Source organism: Calliphora vicina, chromosome 5 (genome assembly GCF_958450345.1).
Source record: "Calliphora vicina chromosome 5, idCalVici1.1, whole genome shotgun sequence".
NCBI lineage: Eukaryota > Metazoa > Arthropoda > Insecta > Diptera > Calliphoridae > Calliphora > Calliphora vicina.
In genome coordinates, this window is record NC_088784.1 from 95,358,874 (window position 1) to 95,386,583 (window position 27,710).

General features: G+C 31.3%; 6 protein-coding genes across 6 annotated transcripts; 3 read left to right on the forward strand and 3 right to left on the reverse strand.

Moving 5' to 3' along the window:
* The first annotated feature begins 75 nt into the window (after positions 1-75).
* Positions 76-8,618, forward strand: Start1 (Steroidogenic acute regulatory protein-like). The gene is made up of 11 exons (XM_065512309.1): positions 76-210; positions 2,602-2,794; positions 2,857-3,005; positions 3,085-3,243; positions 3,347-3,400; positions 3,778-3,910; positions 3,977-4,116; positions 5,732-5,884; positions 5,954-6,058; positions 6,119-6,787; positions 7,558-8,618. The coding sequence occupies exons 2-11, from the start codon at positions 2,686-2,688 to the stop codon at positions 7,648-7,650; spliced, it is 1,764 nt and encodes a 587-aa protein (XP_065368381.1). The 5' UTR covers positions 76-210; positions 2,602-2,685; the 3' UTR covers positions 7,651-8,618.
* A 2,853-nt stretch (positions 8,619-11,471) lies between these two features.
* On the reverse strand, positions 11,472-12,030 carry SIFa (SIFamide). The gene is made up of 2 exons (XM_065513962.1): positions 11,757-12,030; positions 11,472-11,675 (listed from the first exon to the last, which is right to left on the reverse strand). Exons 1-2 carry the CDS (start codon positions 11,890-11,892, stop codon positions 11,587-11,589), a joined length of 225 nt encoding a protein of 74 aa, XP_065370034.1. The 5' UTR covers positions 11,893-12,030; the 3' UTR covers positions 11,472-11,586.
* Positions 12,031-12,170: 140 nt separating this feature from the next.
* On the reverse strand, positions 12,171-17,033 carry LOC135962183 (testis-expressed protein 9). The gene is made up of 3 exons (XM_065513961.1): positions 16,573-17,033; positions 15,640-16,012; positions 12,171-12,969 (listed from the first exon to the last, which is right to left on the reverse strand). Exons 1-3 carry the CDS (start codon positions 16,859-16,861, stop codon positions 12,375-12,377), a joined length of 1,257 nt encoding a protein of 418 aa, XP_065370033.1. The 5' UTR covers positions 16,862-17,033; the 3' UTR covers positions 12,171-12,374.
* Positions 13,080-13,571, forward strand: LOC135962185 (neuropeptide SIFamide-like). The gene is made up of 2 exons (XM_065513963.1): positions 13,080-13,317; positions 13,394-13,571. The coding sequence occupies exons 1-2, from the start codon at positions 13,182-13,184 to the stop codon at positions 13,480-13,482; spliced, it is 225 nt and encodes a 74-aa protein (XP_065370035.1). The 5' UTR covers positions 13,080-13,181; the 3' UTR covers positions 13,483-13,571.
* A 4,249-nt stretch (positions 17,034-21,282) lies between the features above and the next one.
* LOC135962010 (putative nuclease HARBI1) lies at positions 21,283-22,787 on the forward strand. Its single transcript, XM_065513685.1, has 4 exons — positions 21,283-21,438; positions 21,512-21,950; positions 22,014-22,158; positions 22,227-22,787. Exons 1-4 carry the CDS (start codon positions 21,305-21,307, stop codon positions 22,607-22,609), a joined length of 1,101 nt encoding a protein of 366 aa, XP_065369757.1. The 5' UTR covers positions 21,283-21,304; the 3' UTR covers positions 22,610-22,787.
* Positions 22,788-22,876: 89 nt separating this feature from the next.
* LOC135962375 (uncharacterized) lies at positions 22,877-24,028 on the reverse strand. The gene is made up of 3 exons (XM_065514275.1): positions 23,863-24,028; positions 23,625-23,805; positions 22,877-23,560 (listed from the first exon to the last, which is right to left on the reverse strand). Coding segments are annotated over exons 1-3 (792 nt in total). The 5' UTR covers positions 23,865-24,028; the 3' UTR covers positions 22,877-22,951.
* Positions 24,029-27,710: the final 3,682 nt, after the last annotated feature.

The following is a 27,710-nucleotide window of genomic DNA, read 5'->3' on the forward strand; positions in this document are numbered from 1 at the left end:
AACCCGAAATCCAAATGTCAAAATTATCTTATTCTCTCACTGGCATTCTTTGATTTGTTTTTCTTTTTTTTTGTACTTCTAATTGGTTAAAGAAAGCCAATCGAAGTAAAAAAGAAATTAGTTCTCATTGTTACATTTTTGTATATTTCACAGTAAATTAAAATTAATCAAGTGAAATAAGTAAATACTAATATATAACTGTTCATAAAGGTATAAATTATATTAAAAACTGCAATAAAACTAAAATAAATAGAAAAATTATACGGAGTCTCAATAAGTCGGTGGCCAAAACAAATAAAAAAAAATAAAAATGTCATGATTATTTTCTGCTGGTGTATTGTTTTTTAGTGAACAAAAAGTGATTAATTAATAACATTTTGGAAAATAGAATCATACATTGTTTATTAAAAGGAAACAAAAGTGTTAATAGCGATATTATTTAGTTTACTTCGTTAATTTATTTTTTGCATTTGTTTACTCACTGACATACATTAGTAAGATTATTATCAGAAAATAATATGCAGTTGTTATTGTTTCCATTACTATATGTGTACTTATGAATATATTTTTATGTATAAATGTAAATATGTACATATACAGCAATTATATGTTTGAATATATATGCACATACGAAGTGTGGAACCTCTATTGTTAGCAACCTATCTATAAATTTTCCGATAAAAGAAAAAAAGTATTGAAAAATCAAGTTCCCATACAAAATTCCTCTGCCATGAAGAAAAAAGTCGATGAACGATTATTTGGCGTTATCGTTTAAATCAAAATTTACCGCTTCTATTGGTTATAAAAAATAATTGGATTCGAAAAAAATTTTCCGAAAAAATTTTCAGATTTTGGATTTGGTTTTCTACCTTTCCTAATGGGTGGCAAGGGTATATATAAGTTTCTCATTCCGTTAGTATATATATTCGCATCGTTATAGATATTGGAGTCGCCATATCCGTCTGTATGTCATATCCGTAACCCCCAAATAACTTACATACATGATTTATACATTCATATATCCGCTATAATATAATCGATATACTCGATTTTTATCTGTAAATGAATTACTAAGCCATTAATATGAATATCTCACGATAGATATTCCAAAGACCTTTCCAACGAAGTATAAAACACAATAGCAATTCGGGGCTACAATGGGAAAAAATCGGAAAAAATATTTTTCAACAAAATATATTTTCAAACTTTATCTTAAAGTAAACTTTGGTGAAGGGTATATAAAATTCGGAACAGCCGAATACACCTCTATTGTTCATATATTATTCGTATATGTAGTGGTCAAAATCCAAAAAAAAATCTTAAGAAATTTTTAGTATTTCATTAATATGTATCTATATACTTTTATTTATTTATAACATAACTAATTAAAATCTGAAAATAGTAAACAAAAATTATTTATTATTATGGTATTCACATTGGAATCTTATGTTTTACAAAAATTGTCTAGCCCTTTTAGAGTCACATTCAATCAATATTTTTCTTTCCATTGAACCAATATTTATTTCAATAAACATGATTACGTTTAGAAAATATCATAATACCTAGAAGAAGTTATTTTCTCGTATAAAATTAATCTAATAAGAAAGACTTGATCGTTTTTATCGCCATACATTTGATCAATGTAAACGTACCTTTAGTATTTTGCTGGATATCCCTTAGTTTTTATTACTGCTTCACAGCGACGATGCATTGAACCAATTAAAGAATCAATCGTCTCCCTTGAAATATTTTGCCATTCCTGCATCTTGAATTCCCATTTTACGTTCTACAGTTTCCCATAAGTTTTTTATGAGATTGTGGCCATTGTCGTGGTGGAATCTCCAAACTAGGGTTATCGTATGGATACATAACATCGTTTAAAATGGATTTGTATCCGATTAAAGTTATAGTATCCTTTGTGATATAAATTGGACCCATACCTTGCCATGAAAAGCAGCCTCAAACCATAATATTGCCACCGCCAAACATTTGTTTACTTGGGGTCCAGTCTTTTTCCGTTTTACAAATGCTCGCTGGCTCTTAAATTATATTTGTTTAAATGTTCTTTGCAAATTGTATAGGAGCAATAAGATTTTTTTTAGAAATAAGTGGTTTTCACGGGTTCGAGAATTAGTTTTCAATTTAAGATTACTGATAATCTACCGGGGAGTAATTTTTGTCAATTTCTCTCTTGGCGTTAAATTATTTTGACTTGTGTCGTTATTCGAGGTTTTCCTCATAAATGATTTTACACTTTTTTGCTGAAGTTTATAAGTTTTCATTGTTTTGAAAATGCTAAGTATAAGTATAATCCCATCATGTTAATTTAAAGAATAATAAAATCACTTCAAATATGTATTAAAATCCAACTATGTTTTTCTGTTATCATCCTCTTCATGCAAATGAGCAATATGTATTTATTACAATACTGATATGCCCAAACATTTAAAAATTTTATTTGGCGTTTCATTGCTTATCTGAAAGACATTCATTTATTTCGTTATTGAAATTAAATAAACTCGCACCTATTACACATTTTATTTTAATTGTAAACAAACATTTTGTAATGAAAACCTAAAATTTTGAATACTTTCTTTGCAGTATTAGATTGATAACAACAAACAAATTTTAAATTATAAGAATAAAAATGTTGTGATGTAGTAGTAAACAGAAACTAAGAAAACCATGTCTCAAAATAGTTCCGATGATCTACGTAGTACTGCCGAATTATTAATAAATCAAACTCGCATCATGCAATCAAGAGGTGGCAGCAATCCTTCCGGGTTTGATATGTGTATGTATTGCCAGCGGCATCTGATATTTATTAAATTTTTATTAAATTGTTATATGTTTCAGCACGTACCCATTCCATAAATCTTATTACCGAGGAATTCCTAGGTGGCTACATGCAAGATGGTCGTATGTCGGTAGTTCGAAGATTCTTTTGTTTATTTGTAACATTTGATTTATTTTTCGTATCACTTTTATGGCTGATATGTATAATGGTTAGTAAATATGTATATACCTACCTATAATTAATATTTTTTTGTTTGTTTTCATTGTTTAATCTCTATCTAATTATAGATAAATGGCGATAGTATAATTCAAGCACTGCAAAAACAGATATTACATTATACAGTTAATGAATCATTATTTGATGTTGTAGCTGCGGCGATTTGTCGGTTTTTAGTTTTAATATTTTTTTATGCACTTATGTATATAAATCATTGGCTTATAATTGCGGTACGTAAAACATTTTTTTTTGTACAATAGAAAATAAGTAAATAATCAAACATTTACTAATGATAACTATTATATTTTTATATTTTTTTTGAATATGTTTTAGCTGTCCACAAGTGGTTCTTGCCTATTTCTAATATCCAAAGTTTTTGTATTTAACGTAAGTTTCTAAGATGTTTAACTAAACAGCTTAAAGTAATAACTTGATAAGCCATTGTCAAATTATAAAATTTGCCTTGATCGCAAATAATAATAAAATATCATGTTTTTTCGTTTTGAAAATAATAAATAAATGAAAATAGAAAGTATTATCCCTTAATGTATTAAATGGTTTTTAACATACAAAATTAACTCATGTAATTTATTCAATAGTGGTTTGTCTCCATTTTACTTTTCAAAAACGTAAAAACATTGAAACTTTTTATATTCGAAACGAGAAGATATATACTCCAAATTCCATTCATTTATACAATGTGTTTAAATTTCAATCTGCTAAAACTTTATTTATTTAACATTTACATTTTTATTGCTTTTTAGTGGGTTGACTCCAGTCAACAAGTATTTGTAGTGATTCTCATTTTATCCTCATTTGTTTTGGCTTGGGGCGAAGCTTGGTTTTTAGACTGTCGTGTCATACCCCAAGAACGTCATGCTAGACGTTATTTTTCTGGTAATTAACTCTTTTAGTTAGTTTTTTATTTAATTGTAGTATTGAAATGTAAATATTTGTTTTCAGCTATTACCAATTCCACGGATCGTTCTCCGTTGATGGCACCATTTTTGTCTGCACATAATGAACGTCGCCCTGCTGATAGTGTAGTGGATTTTTACTCGCCTTTAGACTCAGCCCACAACAGCGATGCGGAAGAAGAACAGGTACAATTTCTTTTAAAGTCATTTGTATAAACTATATTTAAAAAAGTATATATATAATAACCCCCATTAACACGAAGTCTGGTTATGTTTTAACTAATAGTGACAGTTTTCATACAAAAATAATTTTAAATAACAGTATAACTATTAGTTAGCACCTAACCGGACTTCGTGTTAATGGGGGTAAAAAAATAAAAAAAAAATTTGTTAATAAAAACCTTTCGAAATTTGTTGATAAAAAAATTCATGTATCCATGTTGAAATCAACTTTACATAGCCCCCAAATAACATGATTCATACGTAAATACATCCGCTACAGACCCAGTTTGGTTGTTATTTAAAATCGACCCACAAATGGCTGAGATATAAGGAAAAAACCAGGACATCCTCGATTTTTATACCCTTCACCATGAGTGGCAAGTTTATCAGCCCAATTATGAATAAAAAATTCCGCGGGAGTTTGTTCCCCGGGAGTTTTTTCTCATTGAAATTGAATAGGAAAAATGAGAAAAGGGAAAAAACTCCCGCGGAATTTTTATTCATAATTGGGCTGTATATATGTATAAGTTTGTCATTCCGTTTGTAATTTCTACATTTTTAATTTGCGACCCCACAAAGTGTGGATCGTTATATATAGTCATGTCCGTCTGTATGTTAAAATCAACTTTCGGAAGCACCCAAATAACTTACAAACATGATTGATACATCAATATATCGGGAATTCTTCCGGCTCGGTTGCTATTTAACATCGATTAAATCAGCCCAAAATACTGAGATATAAGGAGAAAACCGGGACAACCTCGATTTTTTGCATATTTTTATATATCTGGATTACTAAGTCATTAATATAGGCAATATGGGGCTATAGTAATTTGGACCTACAATGGGTCAAAATCGGGAAATATATTTTTAAACCCGAATTTTTTTAACTAAAAAAATGTTTGTCATTAATTTTTTTCACTAAATTAAAAAAAATATTTTTAAAAATTGTGAATTTTTTTTTAAATTTTCAAAAACAATTTTTTTTTTGAAAAAATTAAAAAAAATTTTCAAAAATTTTTAAATGAAAAAAAAAATTTTAAATTTTTATTTTATTTATATATTTGCCCAATTCACAATTGGTGTCGTAGCGTTGTATCGTTGTATGTCGTAATTTTTTTTACTAATGTTTTGTTTTTGTTTCGAAAAATTTGTTTGAAAAATATTTATGACATACAATACTACAACACTACGACATCAATTGTGAATTGGGCAATTGTATAATTTGGTGAAGGGTATACAAGATTCTGTACAGCCGGATATAGCAGCTCTTTTACTTGTTTTTTGATCACCCATATATTCCTGCAAGTTTTATTAGAGGAAGTTGTACCTATTTTATTTCTTATATTTTCATTCATTATTCCCATCTTCCAAATAATTTAAATCAGTTTCTGATAGAAAAGAATAAATCAATTAAATTTGCATTTCAACTATGTAAAAAAATCTTTATAAAATGCTAATCAAACACTGTGATGTGATTGAGTTTATTTAAGGCTTAACTCTAAGATGGTATAGTTCTCTTTTTATCAGTTATATATGGAAACTAACTTGTAACAATGTTGTTTGTGCTTTTTTACAGGATGAAGAATATCATCAAATGGGTTTGGATTGCTTGCGCAAAGCCTATGAATTGCTGCAAGTACCCGATTGGAAAGTAGAAAAAGTTACTAAGAAAGGTGACACCATTAGCAGTATACATCGGGAGAAATTAGGAAAAATTTATAAATTAACCGTGGGTATTGATTGTAGCTATATTAAAGGAAGAAATATAAAATGCATAATTGTTTAATTATATCAAAAGGGTCGCTTGAAATATCCTGCCAAAGCATTGTGCAATGAATTATTTTATAAAATTGAAGAAGCTCCACATTGGAATCCCACTATGTTGGAATCGAAAATTGTGAGGGTAAGTAAAGTGTTTTAAATATATAGGTAGATAAATATAAAATATTTATTTACTTTACAGAAAGTTAACACCTACACTGATATTACCTACCAGGCTACGGTAGGCGGTGGTGGTGGCATGATTAAATCTCGTGATTTTGTTAATTTACGTTGTTGGCGTTTATTCGTTGATGGCAAAATGCGTGATGTGTCCACTGATACCGACAACTCCGACGACGATGAAATGCTTAATAATTCGTGTGAAGGTAGTGTTTCTACTATATCTGATCCGGATGAAGGTGCTCAGTCTAGTAGTGTGGGTAGTTGTCGAAATAGCACTAGCATGACTTTGCACAAGGATAATGTGGCCTTTCAGACATTAAGCAAAAGTTTAGGAGCCAAAGATTTCAGTGAAGCCATGCGTATTAATTTCAGTGAACCTCCACCCTTGGACGATGAATTTGAGGATGCTAAAGATCATGTAGAAGATGTTGAGGATGAACAACAAGCTCAGAATACAACCACACATTCTCCTCTGAAAGGTTTCAACAGCAGGGGTAAAGTATGGCTGAGTGCGGCCATAAGTGTTGAGTATGATCGAGTACCAGCCAATACGAAATATACAAGAGGTGAAAATCTGATTGCCGGTTTTGCATTGCATGAAATCGAAGGCAAAACGGATGCCTGCATATTTGAATGGATATTATGTTTAGACTTGAAAGGCTATATACCTCGTTATGTATTAGATACTGTGAGTATATTGGAATAATAATATTTATCCAATCATTGTCGGAATCGGTTTTGAAAACGAAAGAAAAAGGACATTGGTCTCGTGAAATTGAAAGTTATTGGTTTTATATTCGATCTAGAATTAAATTCCTTATCGATTAAACAAAAAATTACATTGGATTTCATAAGTTAAAAGTACCTTTTTTGTCGTTTTCAAAACCGATTCCGACAATGATTGGATACTATGACAACCCCGATTAAAAACGATTTTCTTTAACAATTTTGTTACGGCTTTTTACAAACTTTTTAATACCCCTTTCATATTAGGCAATTTAGTTGAGCAAGTCTGTTTTTCATTTTCAAAAATAAGAGTGAAAGAACAAACCAACTTGCCGTGTACAAGAAAGTCTGAACTCAAATTTGAAAAAAATTTTTCTCCTTAACCTGAACTACGCAATTTAGTTGTGCAAGAGTAAATTGCCTAGTGTGAAAGGGGTCTTACCTCTGACATCAACAAACTCAAAAATTGTGCAGAAGACTTGCTCAACTAATTGACTAATGTGTTGGGGTCTTATATTGAATGATTTGCTGAATTTTTAATTGTGATTTAAGATTTTATTGAATTAAACTGAAATCAATTCGAAGTTCTGTAAATAATATACAAAACTTGCAACAAAATGTGAAGATTGTAATCTAAAAGATTGTTTTAGATAATATGCTTCCATTTGAGAAAGTAGATTTTTTGGAAAGAAAACTCAACTCAATAATTTTACTCAATATTTTTACTTACAGGCTTACACCACTTTCATGACCGATTATATGACATATTTACGTAAATATATAAGTGAATTGCGCCAAAGACGTCGCACAGTGCCGAGAAATTAAAAAATTATTTAGATTTTAACTGCTTAACTACTACATCTGCTACATAAATTGCCAGTTTTAATGCAGAAAGTGATATATACATATACATCTATAAATAACAAGTCAAAAAGTTTGCATTTCTATATAATTTTGTGCAGTGAATTGAGGATTTTGTTATAGATACTGTGATTTTTTAAAAAGTTCTCAATTCGAAGTTTAATTTTCAATCAAAATTTCTGGCGGTAAGTTTAAAATAATCAATGACCAATAAATTTTATAAAAATGTGCATGTTTGCTTTCGAAATAGGGTTTTAAATATATATAATGAACGATCAAAAAGTAAAAAACACCTTAATGTACTTACTAGGGTATCCAAATTCTTCAGTTGTTCGAACAAAACGAATATCTTTTATCATTTTCGAATAATTTAAATTGTTTCAAATAAAGTAAAATATTAAGTATTATAAAGTCATATCGTCTAAAGCCAGCCAACCCGATCACAGAAAATTATCCAAATTGTTCGTTATTCGAAAATGTTAATATTTAAATTCTTCGAATTATTATTCGTAAGAATTTCTACTATTATTCGAATGAATAGATAGATACCCAGTACATACACATTCAAATCAAAATGTTTCGACTTTCTGTCTTAAAATTGAAAGTATGTGAAGTTGTTTGTAGTAGTTACTCTTGTAAGTTTTATAAAGTAATTATGTAACTATTATTTGTCTATTGTAATTAAAGAATTCGCGATAATACCACAAAAAAAGAACTGAATCAATTGTATCTCTTCAAAATTATCTCAATTTTTATAAAAAATTGCTTGTATTGTATATTTTATATTTAAATTCTATTTACATTTTATTCTTCTTTTACATTACATGCTGCATTATTTCTAAATTAACTCATATTAATCTTTAAGTTTAATTCTATACATAATTTTTTATATATATTTAAAGCTAAATAAATCATAAATGTACTCAAACAAATGTGTTATATAGTAACTTCATGTCAACATTAATGACTTTTTAAAAAATTGTGAATGGTTCAACTGAAATTTTCGGTGAAATGATATGAGGCTTTTTAACCTCAATTTAAATAATTATTGGGTGTATGAAAAGTTTTAACTTTTATTTTGAAACATTTGTACAATATAAATTTATTCAAAGTATTGATCATTGTTAGCTATGACCTTTTCCAACTTTTCTGGCAACATATGGATTCCGAGCCAAAAGAACTGCTCATCATTTGAGGCCAAGAACGAATCAAGCCGATATCGGATACTCTGTTCGAAAGTGAAGCGTATCCTAGAGAGAGCGTTCTGCATCAATCGAAACAAATAGTAGACTTTACTTCAAGACGGTTGAAGCAAAACTTCCCAACCACTTAATTTTAAATAGTTTTTACAGGTATTGCAACATGTGGCCGAGCGTTGTCATAATGGAAAATTACGGTTTCATGTTTGGCAGCATATTCTAGGCGTTTTTCGACCAATGCTTGCTTCAAACGAATCAGTTACGTTCAGTACAAGTTCCCTGTGATGATCTGGCCAGATTTTAGATGCTCATAATAGATAGGAACCTTTTGATCCCACCAAATACATTATTTTAGCGCCATGGATATTTGGCTTTGGTGTCGATTCGGCTGGTTGGCCGGGCTTCACATACGATCTTTTAAGCTTCGGGTTATCGTAATGGATCCATTTTTCATCGCAAGTAATGATTCGGTTGAAAAAATTATTTTCTTTTATAGCGTTTTAGCATCATTTCAGACATGCAAAATCGTCTTTCAATTCGTATGGTATCTAATTTCTACTATCTACTTTTGGATGCATCCTGCTGCTCGCAAACGTTTTGAAATTGCTGAATGATTTTGCAAGCTCTTGTAGAGTTTGACAACAATCTTCATGGAGTAATGTCTCCAATTCTTGGTCTTCAAACTTTTTTGACTGGCCTGGGCGATCTTTGTCTTCCGTGTCAAAATCACTACTTCTGCACAGCACAAACCAGACAAAATTAAATTTTTTTAATTAAAAAAAACAATTTATTGAAAAAAATGTATGACAAAAAATTAGTTTGGGGAAAAAAAATTCGGATTAAAAAATATTTTTTGATTTTGACCCATTATAGGTCCAACTTACTATGGCCTTGTAAACGTCATTACAAAGGACTTTGAAATATCTATCATTAGATATCCATATTCTCTATATTAATGACTTAGTAATCCAGATATAAATCATAAATAAGCCAAAAATCGAGGATGTCGTGGGACGATTATCTCAATTTTGAATGGAAAACAAAAAATTTATTTTGGAAAAAAAAAATTCGAGTTAAAAAATATTTTGTCCGATTTTGACCCATTTTAGGTTCAACTTATTATGGCCTTATTGCAAAGGACTTTGAAATATCTGTAATCCAGATATAAATCATAAATATGCCAAAAATCGAGGTTATAGTGGTTTATTTTCCTAATATCTAAGCCATTTATGGGCTGATTTTCGATTTTAAATGGCAACCGAAGCGGGTCTATAGCTGATATATTGATGTATGAATCATTTCAAAATCGATTTCCATTACATAGGTTTAATTCGTTAGTACTTTAATTATTTAGTACTTGAAATCATTCCTTTAAGAATTCATTCTTTATAGAATTAATTACATACTTAATGAACCATTCAAGTTTTATTTAATTCCGATCCATTACAAAATGGTTTAATAAAATTATTGAATGATTAAATTTTTCTTCAATACAAATCTGTATGTAAATGATTAAAAGCTAAAGAAAAACAAAACTGAATGAAAAACAAATATTTTAATTCAATCAGTATTAGATTTGAATTAACAAAAAATGGAATCAGTCAAATGTTGAAGGAATTCCATTATGAATTAATTTCATCATGAATAATTTAAAGCTAAAGAATTTGTTCTGTTAGAAATGGTTCTGTAGAATGAATTACTGATATTTATAATTCTGAATTGTCATTCAGTTTGTAATTTCCACAATATAATTTTCCGACCCTATAAAGTATATATGTATATTCTGGATCCTTATATATAGCGGAGTCGATTAAGCCATGTCCGTCTGTCTGTCCGTCTGTCTGTTGAAATCAATTTTCTGAAGACCCCAGATATCTTCGGGATCCAAAACTTCAATAATTCTGTCAGAAATGGTTTCGAGATGTTTCCTATTGAAAATTAGCTAAAACGGTCCACAAATGGCTGAGATATGAGGAAAAAAACAGGACAACCTCGATTTTTTTTACCTATTTTTGACCTATATCTGGATTACTAAGTCTTTAATATAGAAAATATGGATATCTAATGATAGATATTTCAAAGACCTATATCAGACGACGTATATAAGACGATAGTTAGTTGGACCTACAATGGATCAAAATCGGAAAAAAAATATTTTTTAACCCGCATTTTTTTCTCCAAACAATTAAAAAACCAAAAAAAATTTTTTAAAATTTAAAAAAAAATATTTTTAAATTTAAAAAAAAAAATTTAAATTTAAAAAAAAAATTTAAATTTAAAAAAAAAAAAATTAAATTTACAAAAAAATTTTTAAATAATTTGAAAAAACAACTGGAAAAAAATAAATTTTGTTTACCTAAAAATATTTAAAATTTGTATTGTGAAGTATAATTTGGTGAAGGGTTTATAAGATTCTGCACAGCCGAATCTTATGTAACTTCATAAGCTAAGATTATGATTTACTCTTTACATGGATAATAATTTTTAACCAAATTAAAATCTGCACACTACACTTGAGTAAATTAATTTTTAACTAGTTTTTGCCTTGTTATTTTAAATAATTCTCTATTAATTTTTGTTCTTCAATTCTTAATAATGATTTTATTCAAGTACATATATAATTTAGATAAATATAAATATTAATTACATGTTTATATAGATAATTACGTTAGAAAATTTTGCGTTTTATATAGAACAGCTCTTATTTGTTTTCTGGTTGGGGGAACCATGACTGGCAAGCCTCCATGGCTATTTCACACATGGCGGTAACAGCCTTGGCATTGTCATATTCTAAAATTGAGAAAATATAGAAAATTGTTAAGGTATAATGGAAATTTATATAAAAAAACCATAAATTATTCGAAAACTTACCGACACTGTTGCGTTTGCCAAAAATGCTGCCATTGAATGGGGGCTTGCGGTAGGCGGCTTCACTGGAGTTCAACATGACAACTGCCATGATGAAGGCAATGACAATGAGGCAGACTGAGAAACGTAGAGCGAACATTTTGAGAGTATCTTTGGAGCAAGAAAACACGACTGAACTAGATGTTTGAAGATGATTTGAGCTGTAGATGCTGACAGAAACTGATGATTTTGTTGGCTGCTGGCCAGGCTTTTATACTAAAATTCTCATGTTTGGAAAATCAAAAATGATAATATACTTCATCTAATAATTGTTTATGTTTGTCTCTAAGGATATCAGCCGGGATAATTGGAAATAAATTGAAAAATATGATTAAGCCAAAAAAAGGGTGGGTTTATTACTAAATAACATGAACAACATATGTAAGTACAAGTATGTACCAAAGCTATATAAGAATATTTTTAGTTTATTGTTCGTTTAAGTACATTTAATTATTGCAAATATTATTAAGTCTTTTTTTAAGGACACTTAACAGGACACTGTTAAAGAACAGACTACATTTATTATTTATTTACACACATGCATACGTATATTGTAGAAATACCAGAATTTTATTTAAAACTCTATCTCTTAATATTCCACTCTAAGACTTTGGAAAACTCCTTTTCACCAAATTCCATCATTTTGGCGTGTTCCAAACATATGTTTTGCCTTTTTAAATTATCGATTAGAAACAATTGCTTTTTGTAGGCATTTAATAAATCCGCTCTTTGTTTTTTTAACCCCTTAATTTGTTTATCCTTATTGTCGGCCTCATTTCTCATCGTTTCCTTTTGCTCCCGCTCAGCCGTTTTCATTACGCTCAACGTATTCCTAGCACTTTCCAAATCTTCTTTAGCTCGAAAGAGTCGCTTCTCTAGATTGGTATTTGTTTGAGTTAATAGTTTTAATTCTCTTTTCGCTGTTTCCAGTTCTTTATGTTGAGCGTTTTGCTCCAAGCTGCGCTCCTTTAAACGCCTGTTTGCATCTTCTAATTGTTTTTCATGTTTTGCTATTTGCTCTGTTAGGGAATTATTTTTGGCCAAAGCCTGATCCCTTTGTTGCTCTACCGTTTTGGTGTGCTCCAAAGCTTTGTCGAGTAATTCCTTTTGTTTGCTCATTTCCTTAGATATGCGTTCATGATCTTCTTCAAGTATTACAATTTTGGATTTAAGGAATCTGAAAATATTTGAGGAGATAAACAAAATGAGTTGAAATTAATTTAAGAAATAAGGAAAGCAATTGAAACATTTAATGGTTTAAGAATATAAGACATTTTTTGATGCCATTATTTCTGTGAGAATTTAGTATAAAAGCCTGGCCAACAGCCAACAAAATCATCAGTTTATGTTTGCATCTACAGCCCAACACATCTTAAGGATACTCTCAAAATGTTTGCTCTACGTTTCTCGGTCTGTTTCATTGTCATTGCCTTTATTATGGCCGTGGTCATGTTGAACACCAGTGAAGCCGCCTACCGCAAGCCCCCCTTTAATGGCAGCATTTTTGGCAAACGTAATAGTGTGGGTAAGTATTCGAATAATTTATAAATTTGTAAATGTTCATTATACCTTAAAAACTGTCTTTAATTTTCCAATTTTAGAATATGACAATGCCAAGGCCGTTACCGCCATGTGTGAGATAGCCATGGAGGCTTGCCAGTCATGGTTCCCCCAACCAGAAAACAAATAAGAAGTTTACCATACAGAATGAACCTTTGGCTAACGATATATTCTAAATAAACTTGTAATTAATTTTTATATTTATCTAATTTATATATTTCTGAGCTTTATTCATTAAAATAAATGTAATTTGTATTTAACTTTTATCAAAACTTGAATGTTTTATTAATGAGATCTGAGAGTTTCTAGATTAGAAGTTTGAGGGATTTACAAGTTAATTTTTTCGTTCCACTGTATTTGTTTATCGTTCCACCAGCAGTTTCCGATTACAATATTGTTTTTCACATCCGAGGTGGCCAACATTGGACCAATATTTATTAAATTCTCGGCGGGGTTTTACAATTTCAGAGATGTAAGTTAATAATTACATCGGAAGTTTCTAAACATACCCTTTACAAGTTTATTATACCTCCACTGTTAATTTGCAACATCAAATAATAAATATATATGTATATACTGGATCGTTACAGAAATTGGAAGCGATATTGCCATGTCCGTCTGTATGTTGAAATCAACTTTCTGAAGCCCCCAAATAACTTACATTTTATTAGGTTAGTTTATTAAGGAAGCCAGTATTAACCAGCTCACTTGGGTCCACGAAATTGGTCCCTTTGTGAAACCCTAAGGATCATGCTTAGGTCCTCAAGAGGTCCTTCACATTTCAGAAATGAGTTCAGTGCCGAACCAACCTGACACACGAATGAACGAATCTATCTGACATCCACAGCAGATACATCCGTTATGCCTTGCAAAACAGGACTACCTATTGTCGCAGTTCAAGCCCCCGATATAGCAGGGCAAAGACATAGGAGATGTTCGAGCGTTTCCTCCTCGTCTTCATCACGACCTCGTCTTCATCGAGAAATCGAGCCTCGATATCAAGCAATTTGTTAGATTAGACCATCTGAGCTGAACAGACTCAAATAATTTACGCTGTATGAATGATTTACAGCAGGATAGCACTAAACCGACCAGAATATCGATCTCATCAACTTGTAGACGTGAGCTTCTTTTGGCCAGTTCATCCGCAATAGCATTGCTAGGCACACTCCAGGTTACATCTCGCCATCTTGTTAAGAGATACCCGGCATTCATGTGTACCAATCTGGATGTCGAGTAGACACCAGATAGGGATTTGATAGCTGACTTACTACAGATTCGGATATTCACACCAAATAACCTCTAGTACCTCATCCAGTGTACCGCCCTTTTGATCGCTGAAATTTCAGCTTGAATTACACTATATTGATCCTGTAGCCTGAAACACACCCCATTCTGAAAATGGGGAATATAGAAGCCACCACCCATCCTAACCGCTGACTTGGAGCCATCTGTATAGATGACAAACGTGTCCCTACAAGAAGGTAACTCGCCAACCAGCGATACAGAGAAGCGTCTGTCGATAAAAGGTAACGGAGTGTAGTAGTCAATGTTAACAGGGCGATAAAGTACCCTTCCTAAAATAGACGCATGGCCGGTACCAGACCATGTTCCTACAGTACTTAGCCAAACCGCCGAACCGCCAGTGCATCATAACGAACAGAGCACGAGACGGAGTGCTTCGTTGCGCACTCGTAATCATTAGGGAAGAGATTCGCAGGATTGGGCCTTTTCGGAAATGCATCACTGCGCTGCATTTGATGCGCATCTGTGATTAGTTTGCGATGCTCATGCAAATCGGCTGATGCTGATGCGCAGACAATGCATCAGCCATTTTTGTGATGCTTGTTTGATGGGTTTTTGCGCATCATATGTTTTACTGTTGCTTTTTAGAACTCATGACATTTACAGTGTTGGCAACTTTTTCATTTTAGAATGTACTGCGCATCAGATGCAGCGCAGTGATGCATTTCCGAAAAGGCCCATACATTAATATGCTTCGTTGCGCACCCGTAATTATTAGTGCAGAGATTCTCTCAATCATCCCACAGTAGGTGGATTTACTTAGAGTCTTCCACCATACTAGTGCTCCATACTCCATGTCTTCCCAATGGCCCTTCGGCAGGCATATACATTTTATTACAAGAAACCGAATTTTTAGCGGATTCTCTATAGAGAAGTCTAAAATATATATTTGAAGCAAAAATGACAAGCTATTAAACACTTTATATCTCAATCCTATAAAAGAGGATAATGTTGTCTTAATCAGACTATCTGCTTTACTTACTTTATTAAACCCTCCGAGCTAATGTTCTTCTTTGAGGCCACTGTATGATTACTAGTCTGTGAACGCCGTCCCGTAGACACACCATCCTCCAGTGCCACCGAATTAAGACTACCAATGCGTGAGGCATCCATTTGACATCTCAACGAGGAGCTTTCCTCTTTAACCAACACTTCTAAAGAGGGACTTTCTAAAAATTTGGGATTACGATATTTAATGGCAAAAGTTGAGTTATTCGAAGGCTCAACACGACTATTGCTAATACGATTATTTATTTGGGAGCGGCTGGACTCAGTGCATTTTGTTTGTTTGGAACGATATGTGAGATTGTTGTTGCAAACTGTTGCTGGGCCTTGGGAAGATGTACTGGGAGCATCTGGAAATGTATATAAAATTAATTTTGAAGTAAAAGTAATTCTTATAATCAAGGTTGGCGGCTACCAATTCGTAAAGGCTAATGGGTAACGCTAATTTTGTTTAATTCGGTTAGTTTTAATGGTGTTAACGGTATTTGCTGTTCTTTTTAATGATAACTGTAATTTTGGTGTTTTTTTGTCTAATCAAATTTACAAAAATTACATTTTAACTTCTATAGATTTCAAAAAACTCAATTATGGAAAATAACACTAACGGTATTTTAGCTGTAACTGTAATTTCAGTTATTCCCGTCACAGATATATGTGTATACAGATTCTTCAAAACTAACGTTTACAAAAGTTGTGTATCAGCATTTCTTCATTTAACCCCATCGAAGAAAAAGGATAGCCATACATTTTTCATACATATTTGCTATTCCTTTCTTAAGTTGGGGTTAAATGTGTGAGGCAACTTTAATACATTTTAACACCGTGACGTATCTGCTCATCATCTGTGATTTCGGTAACGGTAGTTTAGCTGAAAGGCGGTAACGGTAGCCAACCTTGTTTATAAAATTACCGTAACTACGTCTATTAGCAGAACGATAGGTTCCTCCTCCTGCTGCTTTATTAAGCGACATTATATTTGTTCGTTGTTCCCTAAGGGTTGTTATGGTATCGTTAACATCTACAATACCATCACCGGCTCCCTGTTTCCTCAACAGAGTACTGGGGCCTTTGGATTTTTGAAAAGTTAAAAAACGACCATCTGTCTTGGGACCTTCCATGTCAGCACTGGTTATGGCCATTCTATCCAATTGTTCATTTAATTTTAGAAATTGTTTTTCTTTTGTTAAAAGCTCCGCCATTGTAACTTAAACAATATTTATTGAATTATTTTTTTTTGGGGTATTTCTTTAACACGTAAAATGTAATATTCGCAATCTTTATTTAATTTGAAATTTTTTAAAAAAAAAAAAAAACACATTCAATTTAAGTTTATTCAATAATAAAAATTCACAATTTTTTAATTTATGTATGTTTTGATTGATTGATTTTTAATTATAATTTATTTAACATTTAACAACATGATAAACAATTTTTTTTTACAGAAAATTAAAGTACTTGAATGATGGTTGGTAAATGGATTCAAATTCGCAATTAGATATTGGTTACTTGTGTTTGAATTTGAAAGTTGATTTGAATTCAATTAGAATTGTTGTTATTAACTATGGCTACCGGCCGGCCGGCAATTGCTATTGGGGATGTGTTTATTTTCATAATAACCTAACAACCGTTTGTTGCATTTAGTTATGCTCAAAAATAGAATCACATATGAGACCAACAGAGCTTGCTAACTTGCATCAAGTCCTGTTTCGTTTAAAACTTCTAAAGAATCAATTTTCAAAATCAAATAAATTTTTTTCTCTAACCATTCTTCTATACCTGATAAATTTGTATCATGATAAACGTCAAAATGATTGTCAAGATAAAAAATTATCAGGTATAGTCTCCATTTATCAGAATTATTGCTTTGTTATGATAAAATTGTTAGTGCTTTTGCTCAGAAAACTTTGTTTTGACAACAAACGTCATTAATTGTTATGATAAATATTTGTCAAGTATAGACAGGGGCTGATAAATTTGTATCATGATAAACGTCAAAATGATTGTCAAGATAAAAAATTATCGGGTATAGTCCCCATTTATTAGAATTATTGCTTTGTTATGATAAAATTGTTAGAGCTCTTGCTCAGAAAACTTTGTGTTGACAACAAACGTCATTAATTGTTATGATAAATATTTGTCAAGTATAGACAAGGGGTTAAGAATTCATTACGAATTAATTCCTTCTTTTCTTTAATAAAAATCCGTTACAAACAATAGATAGGGTATCTTTTGAACGCGGTTTTTGTTTTCAACAACTTATTGTCATTTATTCTCACTTAGTTATTGAACATTATAGTGTAAACAAAACAATTTGTATTGTTTCTTAAATGTCAAATTTTGTGCCAACAAAGCGTCATATACGGGAAGCACGCCGAATGCCCACCAAAGCTTATGGTGAATGTGTTTCATCGGTTACAACGTGCGAGAGAAGGTTTATTCGGTTCAGAAGTGGTTATTTTGCACGGAAGATAAAGATCAAGAATTGTAAGCATTACTTCATGAATATTGTTTTTCAAACTCAAAAAGAGCTTACAAAATCATTCAAGCTCAAATTCCAAAATGTTTGCGAGCAGCAGGATTCATTGAAAAGCTGGGAAATTGGGTACCATACGAATTGAAACCGAGAGACCTTGAAAGACGAAAAGAAAATAATTTTTGCATCGAATTATTTCTTGCGATGAAAAATGGGTTAATTACGATTACCTGAAGTGTTAGAGATCGTATGTCAAGCCGAATTAACACCAAACTGACCAGACCATCACAGGGAACTTACCGAACACATCTGATTCGTTTGAAGCGAGCATTGGTTGAAAAACGCACAGAATATGGGGCCAGACATGAAACCGTTATAATCCATCATGACAACGCTAGGCCACATGTTGCATTATCTGTTAAAAACTATTTAGAAAGAAGTGGTTGGGAAGTTTTACCTCACCCGCCTAATAGTCCAGACCTTGCCTGACTACTAATTGTTTCCATCGATGTAGAACGCTTTCTCTCTGCTTCACTTTGGAACATAGTATCCGATATTGGCTTGATGAGCAGTACTTTTTGGCTCGAAATCCATATGTTGCCAGAAAGATGAGAAATAGTCATTGCTAACAATGGCCAATACTTTGAATAAATTTAATTTGTACAAATGTTTCAAAATAAAAGACAAAATTTTTTTAAAAAATACCGAATTTTTAAGTCAGATTTGAATTAACAAAAATTTAATCATTCAAAGTTTAAATGAATTCTGATATGGATTAATACAACGATGAATGGAATTCTATTTAAATTAAAGCTTTTAATTGAAAGGTTCGTAAGAATTAATTCTTAAATACATTTTCGAAATCAAATAAAATTTTACCTCTTAGCTATTCCGTTAATGAAGTCATTATGAATTAATTCGTAGCATTAATTCTTAATTATTAATTAATTCCTTATTGAAGCATTACAATTTTCTATAATTTAAATCTATTACAAAAAGGCTTAAGTCACAAAATGGATTTCATTTTGGAAATGATTAAAACCTAAACACAACTGAATTAAGAAAATATATTTTAATTCAATTTGTATTAGATTTGAATCAATAAAAATTAAATCATTCAAAAGTTGTGTAAATTCTGTTATGAATTAATTCAACGAATAATGAATTTTATTTAAATTAAAGCCTTTGAATGAAATGGATTTATGTAATAAATGGCTGACATATTTAATTCTGAATTAAGCTCAAATTTAATTAATTAATTCGAAGTTCTGTTTTGAATGAAGCTAAATAATTAGATGTTGGGAATGGTTTTATGGAATGAATCCAGTCCTCCGAAGTTGGCCACCTCGTGTATATTTTTATACCCTTCACCTTCGTGAGAAGGGTATACTATATATATGTTTGTCATTCCGTTTGTAATTTCCGCAATATAATTTTCCGACCCTATTAGGTGTATATATTCTGGATCCTTATAGATAGCGGAGTCGATTAAGCCATGTCCGTCTGTCTGTTGAAATCAATTTTCTAAAGACCCCAGATATCTTCGGGAACCAAATCTTCAATTCTGTCAGACATGCTTTCGAGTTTCCTATTTAAAATCAGCAAAATCGGTCCACAAATGGCTGAGATATGAGAAAAAAACCAGGGCAACCTCGATTTTTGACCTATTTATACCCTACACCACCATAGTGGGGAGGGTATTATGCTGTTATGTAGATGTTTGTAACGCCCAAAAAAATTAGTCTAACACCCACCTTAAAGTATGCCGATCGACTTAGAATCAATTTCAGAGTCGATTAAACGATGTTCGTCCGTCCGTCTGGCTGGCTGTCCATGTAAACCTTGTGCGCAGAGTACAGGTCGCAATTTTGAAGATATTTCGATAAAATTTGGTACATATTATTCGAAACTGGCTAAAATCGGTCCATTATTTCACCTAGCCACCATACAAATGTCCTTCCGAAATTGGACTTTATCGGTCATAAATGTTTAATTTATATATGTATCTCTACAAATTCCGCTCTAAATAAGTTTTATATATACAAAATTCATGTCACCAAATTTTGTTACGATCGGTCCATAATTAGTCATAGCTCCCATATAGACCCGCTTCCGAAAATCACTTTAACGTGCATAAATCGCTTAAAAATTTTGGTATACATACAAAATTCAACATAGTTAACTTTAATATAGACATAAACCACACGACCTAATTTCATGCTGATCGGTCCAAAATAGGTCATAGCTCCCATATAAGGCCCACTTCCGAAAATCACTCAAAAATATATGTATATTATTGAAATTTTAAAAGAAAAATATTTTTGCTCTTTTACTTAGTGTAGGGTATTATATGGTCGGGCTTGACCGACCATACTTTCTTACTTGTTTTTACCTATATCTGGATTAATCGTCAGTTAATTGTCACGATAAAAAATAACCAGAGATTGAGAAAATGGGGGTAAGTCATTAATATAGACAATATGAATATCTAATGATAGATATTTCAAAGGCCTTTGCAACGACGTATATAAGACCATAGTAAGTTGGACCTACAATGGGTCAAAATCGGTAAAAAAAAATTTTAACACAAATTTTTTTAAAATTTAAAATAAAAAATTTTAAAATTTAAAATAACAATTCGAAAAAATATGTTTCCAATAAATGAAAAAAACAACGTTGGAAAAAAAAATTTGTTTTTACCTAAAAATATTTAAAATTTGTATTTTGAAGTATAATTTGGTGAAGGATATATAAGATTCGGCACAGCCGAATATAGCTCTCTTACTTGTTTTTTTATGAATCTGTCATTATTAAACGGATAGTTGGATATTAATAAAAGTTTACATGGCTCTAGCCGATTTATATTAAAGGCAGCGTCGTCAAAACGTCCCAAATTTTGAGTATACTTCTAAAACTTTATACAGTTAACTATCAGCCCAATTATAAATATTCCCGGGGAAATGAGTTCCCTGGGAATTCATTTTTCCCGGGAATAAAATTCCCTTATTCTAAACAGACGGGGAGAATAGTATTATGGGAAAGGGAATTTCGAATTTTCGCAATCAGCTGTTTTGCTTTCAGCTGTTTTGTTTTAATTTAAAACTCGCTAAACATTTTTGTAAACAACAAGCGTATAAAGTAAAAAAGTATTAATTTGAAATAAAACAAAATGTTTAGTGTAGCAGTTCGAATAGTAGCTGAAGAAGCAGAAGCTGAAGAACAGCAACAATCCAAAAATGTTCAAAGGATTGCAAGAAGAGAGTTGCGTGATGACTCAAACCCACTTGAGTTGCCGCAAACATTGTAAGTATATGAAGATGCTACTATACATATTTGTTCATTTTAGTAATGAGAATTTTTCTTTTACTATTCAAAGGTTTGAAAAGTATTACAGGGTGAATAAGCCGGCCTTTACATATCTGCTGGATGTGTTAACGTCGCACTGTCAGCCTAGAATGAAGTCGTTCGCAGTATCCCCACTAGTGAAACTAAGTGCAACATTGCGTTTCTTTGCCGAAGGTGGGTACCAAACAGGTATAGGGAAAGATTGCGACGTGTCCCTGGCTCAATGTAGTCTGAGCAAAGTCCTAACAGAAGTGATAGACATATTTGAAGAGCATCTATGTACAAATTGGATAACTTTCCCTAAAACTGATGAAGAAAAAAGAAAAATAGCTTTGGCAATGTATATAAAGCACGGCATTCCTAGTGTTATGGGATGCGTTGACGGCACGCATGTCCGTATTATTGCTCCCTCTAATAATAAGCATTTGTATTATAACAGGAAGGGGTACTACAGTTTAAATGTAATGCTGGTAAGTGCTTTCAGAAAGATCAATAACTAATATTTAATAAAAAAATTTAAATATTGTTGAAAGGTATGTGATCATGAGCTGAGGATTCTATACGTTGATGCTTCCCATCCTGGTGCGTGCCATGATTCATTTATTTGGAATACCGGCGAATTGCGACTACATCTTGAGCAGGAATATCTGAGAGGCTGCAACAATTATTGGCTGCTTGGTAAGATTTTAAATGTTAAATAATATTCATGTATTAACTACGTATGTATATAAATATTTTTTTAATAGGCGACGCAGGATATCCTCTGGAACCGTGGCTTATGACACCTCATAGAACTCCAGAGGAGGGATCGGCCGCAATGAAATTTAATGAAATGCATGTAAAGGCCCGCAATGTAATTGAGCGTACCAATGGTGTCCTCAAAAATAGATGGAGGTGCACAATTGGTGCTAGAGAGCTGCACTACGCTCCAAAAAAGGCAGCGAAAATAATAAATGTTTGTTGTGCGTTGCATAACATCTGCATTTATTTTAAATGCAATACAATTGCAAATGATATGGACAATTTAGATCATTTTTCTATACAAGAGAGTGATGTTGTGTCCTTAGCCTCACAACAGTATTTGTCTGCAGCCCAAAATATTAGGAATAATATTGGAAATAATTTATAATTTTTTTTGGAGTAAAGAAATACACGCCACTTATATGTTTTTATACAATATAATTGTATATTTATTAAAAAACAAAAAACATTCTTAAAAAACTAAAAAGAAAAAAATAAACAAAACAAAAATAATATTTTAAAACTATAAAAAAGAGTTCATATATGCAGGTACTTCTATTGCATTTTATAGAAAAAAAAACTATAAAACCATTTAAAAACTAATATTTAAAGTACTAATAAAAACTATAAAATAACTTAAAAAAATAAAAACAATAAAACTAATATTAAAAAATACAAAAACAAAACTAATTCACAGCTTCAGTTCACCTTAAAACTACTATATCACATTTTATCTCTTCTGATTCACGTTGTATTTCAAATTTTCCAACTCTAACAGTCTTCTGTTTTTTTCAATTTTATCCTGAACTTCAGTAAGCCTTAACTTTTCCATCACCAAATTATGCCGCTTTTGCTCTTGTAATTCCTCTTTCTTCAAGTCGTAAAGCCGGTCTATGGAACGATAAATTTTTTTGGTGGTTTGTTGCTGCTCTTTCATTACTTGCAGCATATTCTTTTGAATACCGATTTCTTCTGCAAGGATATCGGCAGAGGAAACCTGTGGGGGCAGTCCAATTGGTGTCTTTTTAATTTTTTTCGCCGGTGGCTGAGATGGACACTCTTTCTGTATTTCATTTGAATCATCGTCGGCCACTAAAATTTCCTCCAATATATTTTCAATATTTGTTTCTGTTTGTTTGTTGGTGTTTTTATAATAACCGCCTAATCCAAACTTGTCGGCTACACCTTCAACCGACTCCTTCATCCCAACCAAGTTGTAAATGGCCTCCTCAATACCAGAAAACTTCTGCTCCATATTCGGGCCTCCACCAGTTCCTTTACTTGATTTGAGGTTTTGCCCGGCCTTCTGCCGAACATACTTTTTTTGATCACACCATACCTGAAAATATTTTGCACTTTTATCATTAATGTATACCATTGAGTGAAAATTTCATTACACATACCTTCTTCCACTCCGAAACACTTTTTTGTGGTGGCCCTGCAGAATTCAATTCCGCCTCCAAATTGCGCCAAAATCTATTTAATTCCTCCTTGCTTCCTTTATACATCCCACAAGCAATACCTGGGTGGGTTTGCATTGCATCCAGAAGCATCTCCAACTGTTTCTTATTAGTTGTTTTAGACCTGAAAATAAGGAATGCATTAATATTTATTTTTAATAAAAAAAACTAAAATACTTACATTTTTGGCACAACTCCCTTGCAATTTTTTGGCGGAATTATTTTTAAAATTTGTTATCACATTCTCCCTATAATTGACATTCGTAATACCTACTTTTTTCCCGGGGAAAATTTTCCCATTTTCGAAGTTTATTTAGAATAAGGGAATAGAGAAAAGGGAAAAATTTCCCTGGGAGATTTTATTTAGAATAAGGGAACAGGGAATAGGGAAAAAATTCCCTGGGAATTGTTATTCATAATTGGGCTGTATATATTATATTAAAGGGAAATTTGAAACGTAAAATTAAATTTTTTGATACACCCTAGTCTAGTTTTAACTAATGTTTTGTGATTTAAACAAAAAATCGGTTGCGAACAAATTTGGTTGTCACAACAAATTGCATGTCTCTGTGCTGCAATTCAAATACATATGAACTTTAATTTTGAACTTTTAATTTTGTCAAAGGGTTGATGAACTATTTAATACTTTTAATTTAAGAGTTCGCGTGTTGTAACAAAAAAAAAAAGAAAACTTTTTTCTTTAATTCTTAGAAATAAAAGAAATCTTAATTTTTTATTTTAGCAAATTATTTATCTTGTTTAAAAAACAATGACTAAGAATTATAAGAAAATTAACCTTTACAAACTCTTTTTAAGTCTTCAAAATTGTGGGTAGAAAGAACACAGTCTATTGGCATTTGATTACCATCAATCATTCAATAATAATTATGAGTTTCAAACAAGTATATGCCAATTAAGTTGACTCAATATTCAAACGTCTTAAAACTATGGGCAAAATACATTAATAAAAACAGAAACAAAACATTTAAAATAACATGTAATTTCATGTGTGTATTTAAATAATTCTTTATAGAATTTTTTATTTTTAAGAAAGGAAATCCTCTAAGCATGTTTTTTCAAAGAATGAGGTCTCTAAGACACCAATCAAGACACGTTTGTTGTTATCAATATTTGACGTCATTAAATCGTATTATTGATATTCCGTTAGATTTGGTTTGGTTTTTGTTCAGACACAAATATGGCAAAGGTTCTTAAACGTATAAGGTAACACAGTGGGAGGGGTAGTGAGATATTATTTAAATATTACTGACAAAATTATTTCTCGATATTTTCTTGATAATTTTAAAAGAAAATACTTCATTATAATAATGGTTGTTAGGTTCAGAAGTGGTGATTTTGACACGGAAGACAAAGATCGCCCAGGCCAGCCAAAAAAGTTTGAAGATCAAGAATTGGAGGCATTGCTCCATGAAGATTGTTGTAAAACTGAAAGCAATTTCAAAACATTTGCAGTAAGATTCATCCAAAAGCTGGGAAATCTGGCACAGTACGAATTGAAGTCCTTGAAAGACGATTTTGCATGTCCAAAATGATGCTTAAACGATATATAAAAACAATTTTGAACCTAATCATACTTGCAATGAAAATGGATCCATTACGATAACACGATGCGTAAGAGATCGTATGTGAAGCCCGGCCAACCAGCCGAATCGACACCAAAGCCAAATATCCATGTCGCTAAGGTAATTCTTTGTATTTGGTGGGAGTAAAAGGGTCATATCTATTATGAGCTACTGAAATCTGACCAGATCATTACAGGCAACCGGTACCGAATGCAACTGATTCGTTTAAAGTGAGAATTGGCCGAAAAAGGCCCAAAAATGAAACCGTAATATTTCATCATGACAACGATCGGCCACATTTTGCAATATCTGTTAAAAAGTATTTAGAAAGAAATGGTTGAGAAGTTTTGGCTCAACCGCTTTATAGTCCACGACGTGTTCTGTCCGACTACTATTTGTCTCGATCGATGCAAATGCCACTCTCGGGGATACTTCAGAACAGAGTATACGAAATTGGCTTGATTCGTTCTTGGCCAGAAAGATGGGAAAAAGTCATAGCTAACAATAGCCAATACTTTGAATACATTTTCGATAAAAGGCAAACGAAAGAGAATTTAAAAAAAATTGGGAACGGTTAAGGTGCCATGTCGGACATTTTTGTATCCTCCCTATAAAAGAATTTCTAAAAATAAATAAAATTTGCAGGTTTTTGGCACGAATAAATAGGAGCTTAATAGCAAATCGTTTGTTTCTGATAAAAATCGAAAAACGCTGTGCAGTCTTTCCGTTCCAGACTGGAATTAAATTTTTAAATAATTTATATTAAAAAATTAAAAAAGTCAGCTCAGAATTTCAAAATTTTTAACCAAATTTCATTTGTCTTTTCGTTCCACTGTTCCGTTATTTTTTTTTCCTTGTAGGAATTCTAATTCTACTCTAAACATTTGTTGTTGTTTGTGGTTTCTTGCTAAGATTTTGTTCTTCGATTGTTTTATTAGTCATTCCAATTCATGGAGTCGTTGTGGATCGCGCCATTGTTGGTAAATTAAATATTGTGTTTTTGATGGTTGGTAATTAATTTATGCGCATGTATACGATTTTATGATTTCAAAGAAGGCGTTGTATATTTATTTTATTTATTTATGTATAGATACAAAATTTGCTTTATTTAAAAGTATTCTGGTTTTGCTATAGTGAAACAAAATAAAAGCGTTAAAAGTAGTGGGTGTTTTGAAGTTCTATAGAATTTGAATTATGATATTAGTTTGTTTAGTAGATGTGTAGTTGAATTTGAAATTGAATTAATTCAAGGTTATTGTAAATAATATCTTAATATAGAATGTATCTCTGTAATATGAATTATTTGTATTATTCTTTTTTTATAGTTTAAAGGAGATTTTGAAATAATGTATAAAATGGAACTAAAAGGAGACTATTTAATTTTTCGGAGTAAAAAGATAATTTAAAACAAGTAAGAGAGCTATATTCGGCTGTGCCGAATCTTATATACCCTTCACCAAATTATACTTTAAAATAAATTTGTTTAAATATTTTTAGGTAAACAAAATTGATTTTTTTTGTTTTTTTAATTTTTTAAAAAAAAATTTTTGATGAAAAAAAAATTCGGATTAAAAAATATGTTTCCCGATTTTGACCCATTGTAGGTCCAACTTACTATAGCCTTATCTACATCGTTGCAATGGACTTTGAAATATCTATCATTAGATATCCATATTGTCTATATTAATGACTTAGTAATCCAGATATAGATCAAAAATAGATGTTGTCCCGGTTTTTTGCTCATATCTCCGTTATTTATGGACCGATTTTGCTGATTTTTAACTTCTCGAAAACATGTCTGACAGAATTATTGAAGATTTGGATCCCGAAGATATCTGGGGTCTTCAGATAATTGATTTCAACAGACAGACACACAGACGGACATGGCTTAATCGACTCCGCTATCTATAACGATCCAGAATATATATACTTTATAGGGTCGCAAATGAAAAATGTAGAAATTACAAATGGAATGACGAACTTATATATACCCTTCTCACGAAGGTGAACGGTATAAAAATAGGAGGGCTAATTTTCTTAATAATATTGAAAATCTGTTTGCAAATTGGCAATGAAAGTATAAAAATCTAAAAACTTATGTATACTAACATTAGGTTCTTGAAGAAGTCCGATCAAAATTTGAAACAAGAGAGCTATATTCGGCTGTGCCAAATCTTATATGCCCTTCACCTAATTATACATTAAAATAAAAATTTTAAATATTTGTTTGTAAACAAAATTTAAAAAAAAATAAATTTTAAAAACTTTTTAAAAAAGATTTTTTTTTGTTAAATTTTTATTTATTTATTAAAATTTATTTTGGTGAAAAAAAAATTGGGTTTAGAAATATTTTTCATGATTTATACGTCGTTACAAAGGTCTTTGAAATATCTGTCATAAGATAAGTCTATATTAATGACTTAGTAATCCAGATATAAATATAAAA

What these genes read in the sequence shown, in the direction of transcription:
- Start1 (XM_065512309.1), top strand. Translation starts at nt 2,686, where the DNA reads ATGTCTCAAAATAGTTCCGATGATCTACGTAGTACTGCCGAATTATTA. An exon ending in ATCATTGGCTTATAATTGCG is followed by an intron (nt 3,244 to 3,346) that starts GTACGTAAAACA and finishes AATATGTTTTAG; the next exon opens with CTGTCCACAAGTGGTTCTTG. An exon ending in CCAAAGTTTTTGTATTTAAC is followed by an intron (nt 3,401 to 3,777) that starts GTAAGTTTCTAA and finishes ATTGCTTTTTAG; the next exon opens with TGGGTTGACTCCAGTCAACA.
- SIFa (XM_065513962.1), bottom strand. Translation starts at nt 11,892, where the DNA reads ATGTTCGCTCTACGTTTCTCAGTCTGCCTCATTGTCATTGCCTTCATC. An exon ending in TGGCAAACGCAACAGTGTCG is followed by an intron (nt 11,676 to 11,756) that starts GTAAGTTTTCGA and finishes TCTCAATTTTAG; the next exon opens with AATATGACAATGCCAAGGCT.
- LOC135962185 (XM_065513963.1), top strand. Translation starts at nt 13,182, where the DNA reads ATGTTTGCTCTACGTTTCTCGGTCTGTTTCATTGTCATTGCCTTTATT. An exon ending in TGGCAAACGTAATAGTGTGG is followed by an intron (nt 13,318 to 13,393) that starts GTAAGTATTCGA and finishes TTCCAATTTTAG; the next exon opens with AATATGACAATGCCAAGGCC.
- LOC135962183 (XM_065513961.1), bottom strand. Translation starts at nt 16,861, where the DNA reads ATGGCGGAGCTTTTAACAAAAGAAAAACAATTTCTAAAATTAAATGAA. An exon ending in TGCTAATAGACGTAGTTACG is followed by an intron (nt 16,013 to 16,572) that starts GTAATTTTATAA and finishes ATACATTTCCAG; the next exon opens with ATGCTCCCAGTACATCTTCC. An exon ending in AGCTCGGAGGGTTTAATAAA is followed by an intron (nt 12,970 to 15,639) that starts GTAAGTAAAGCA and finishes AAATATTTTCAG; the next exon opens with ATTCCTTAAATCCAAAATTG.
- LOC135962010 (XM_065513685.1), top strand. Translation starts at nt 21,305, where the DNA reads ATGTTTAGTGTAGCAGTTCGAATAGTAGCTGAAGAAGCAGAAGCTGAA. An exon ending in ACAGTTTAAATGTAATGCTG is followed by an intron (nt 21,951 to 22,013) that starts GTAAGTGCTTTC and finishes TATTGTTGAAAG; the next exon opens with GTATGTGATCATGAGCTGAG. An exon ending in CAACAATTATTGGCTGCTTG is followed by an intron (nt 22,159 to 22,226) that starts GTAAGATTTTAA and finishes TTTTTTTAATAG; the next exon opens with GCGACGCAGGATATCCTCTG.
- LOC135962375 (XM_065514275.1), bottom strand. An exon ending in GTGTTTCGGAGTGGAAGAAG is followed by an intron (nt 23,561 to 23,624) that starts GTATGTGTAATG and finishes AAATATTTTCAG; the next exon opens with GTATGGTGTGATCAAAAAAA.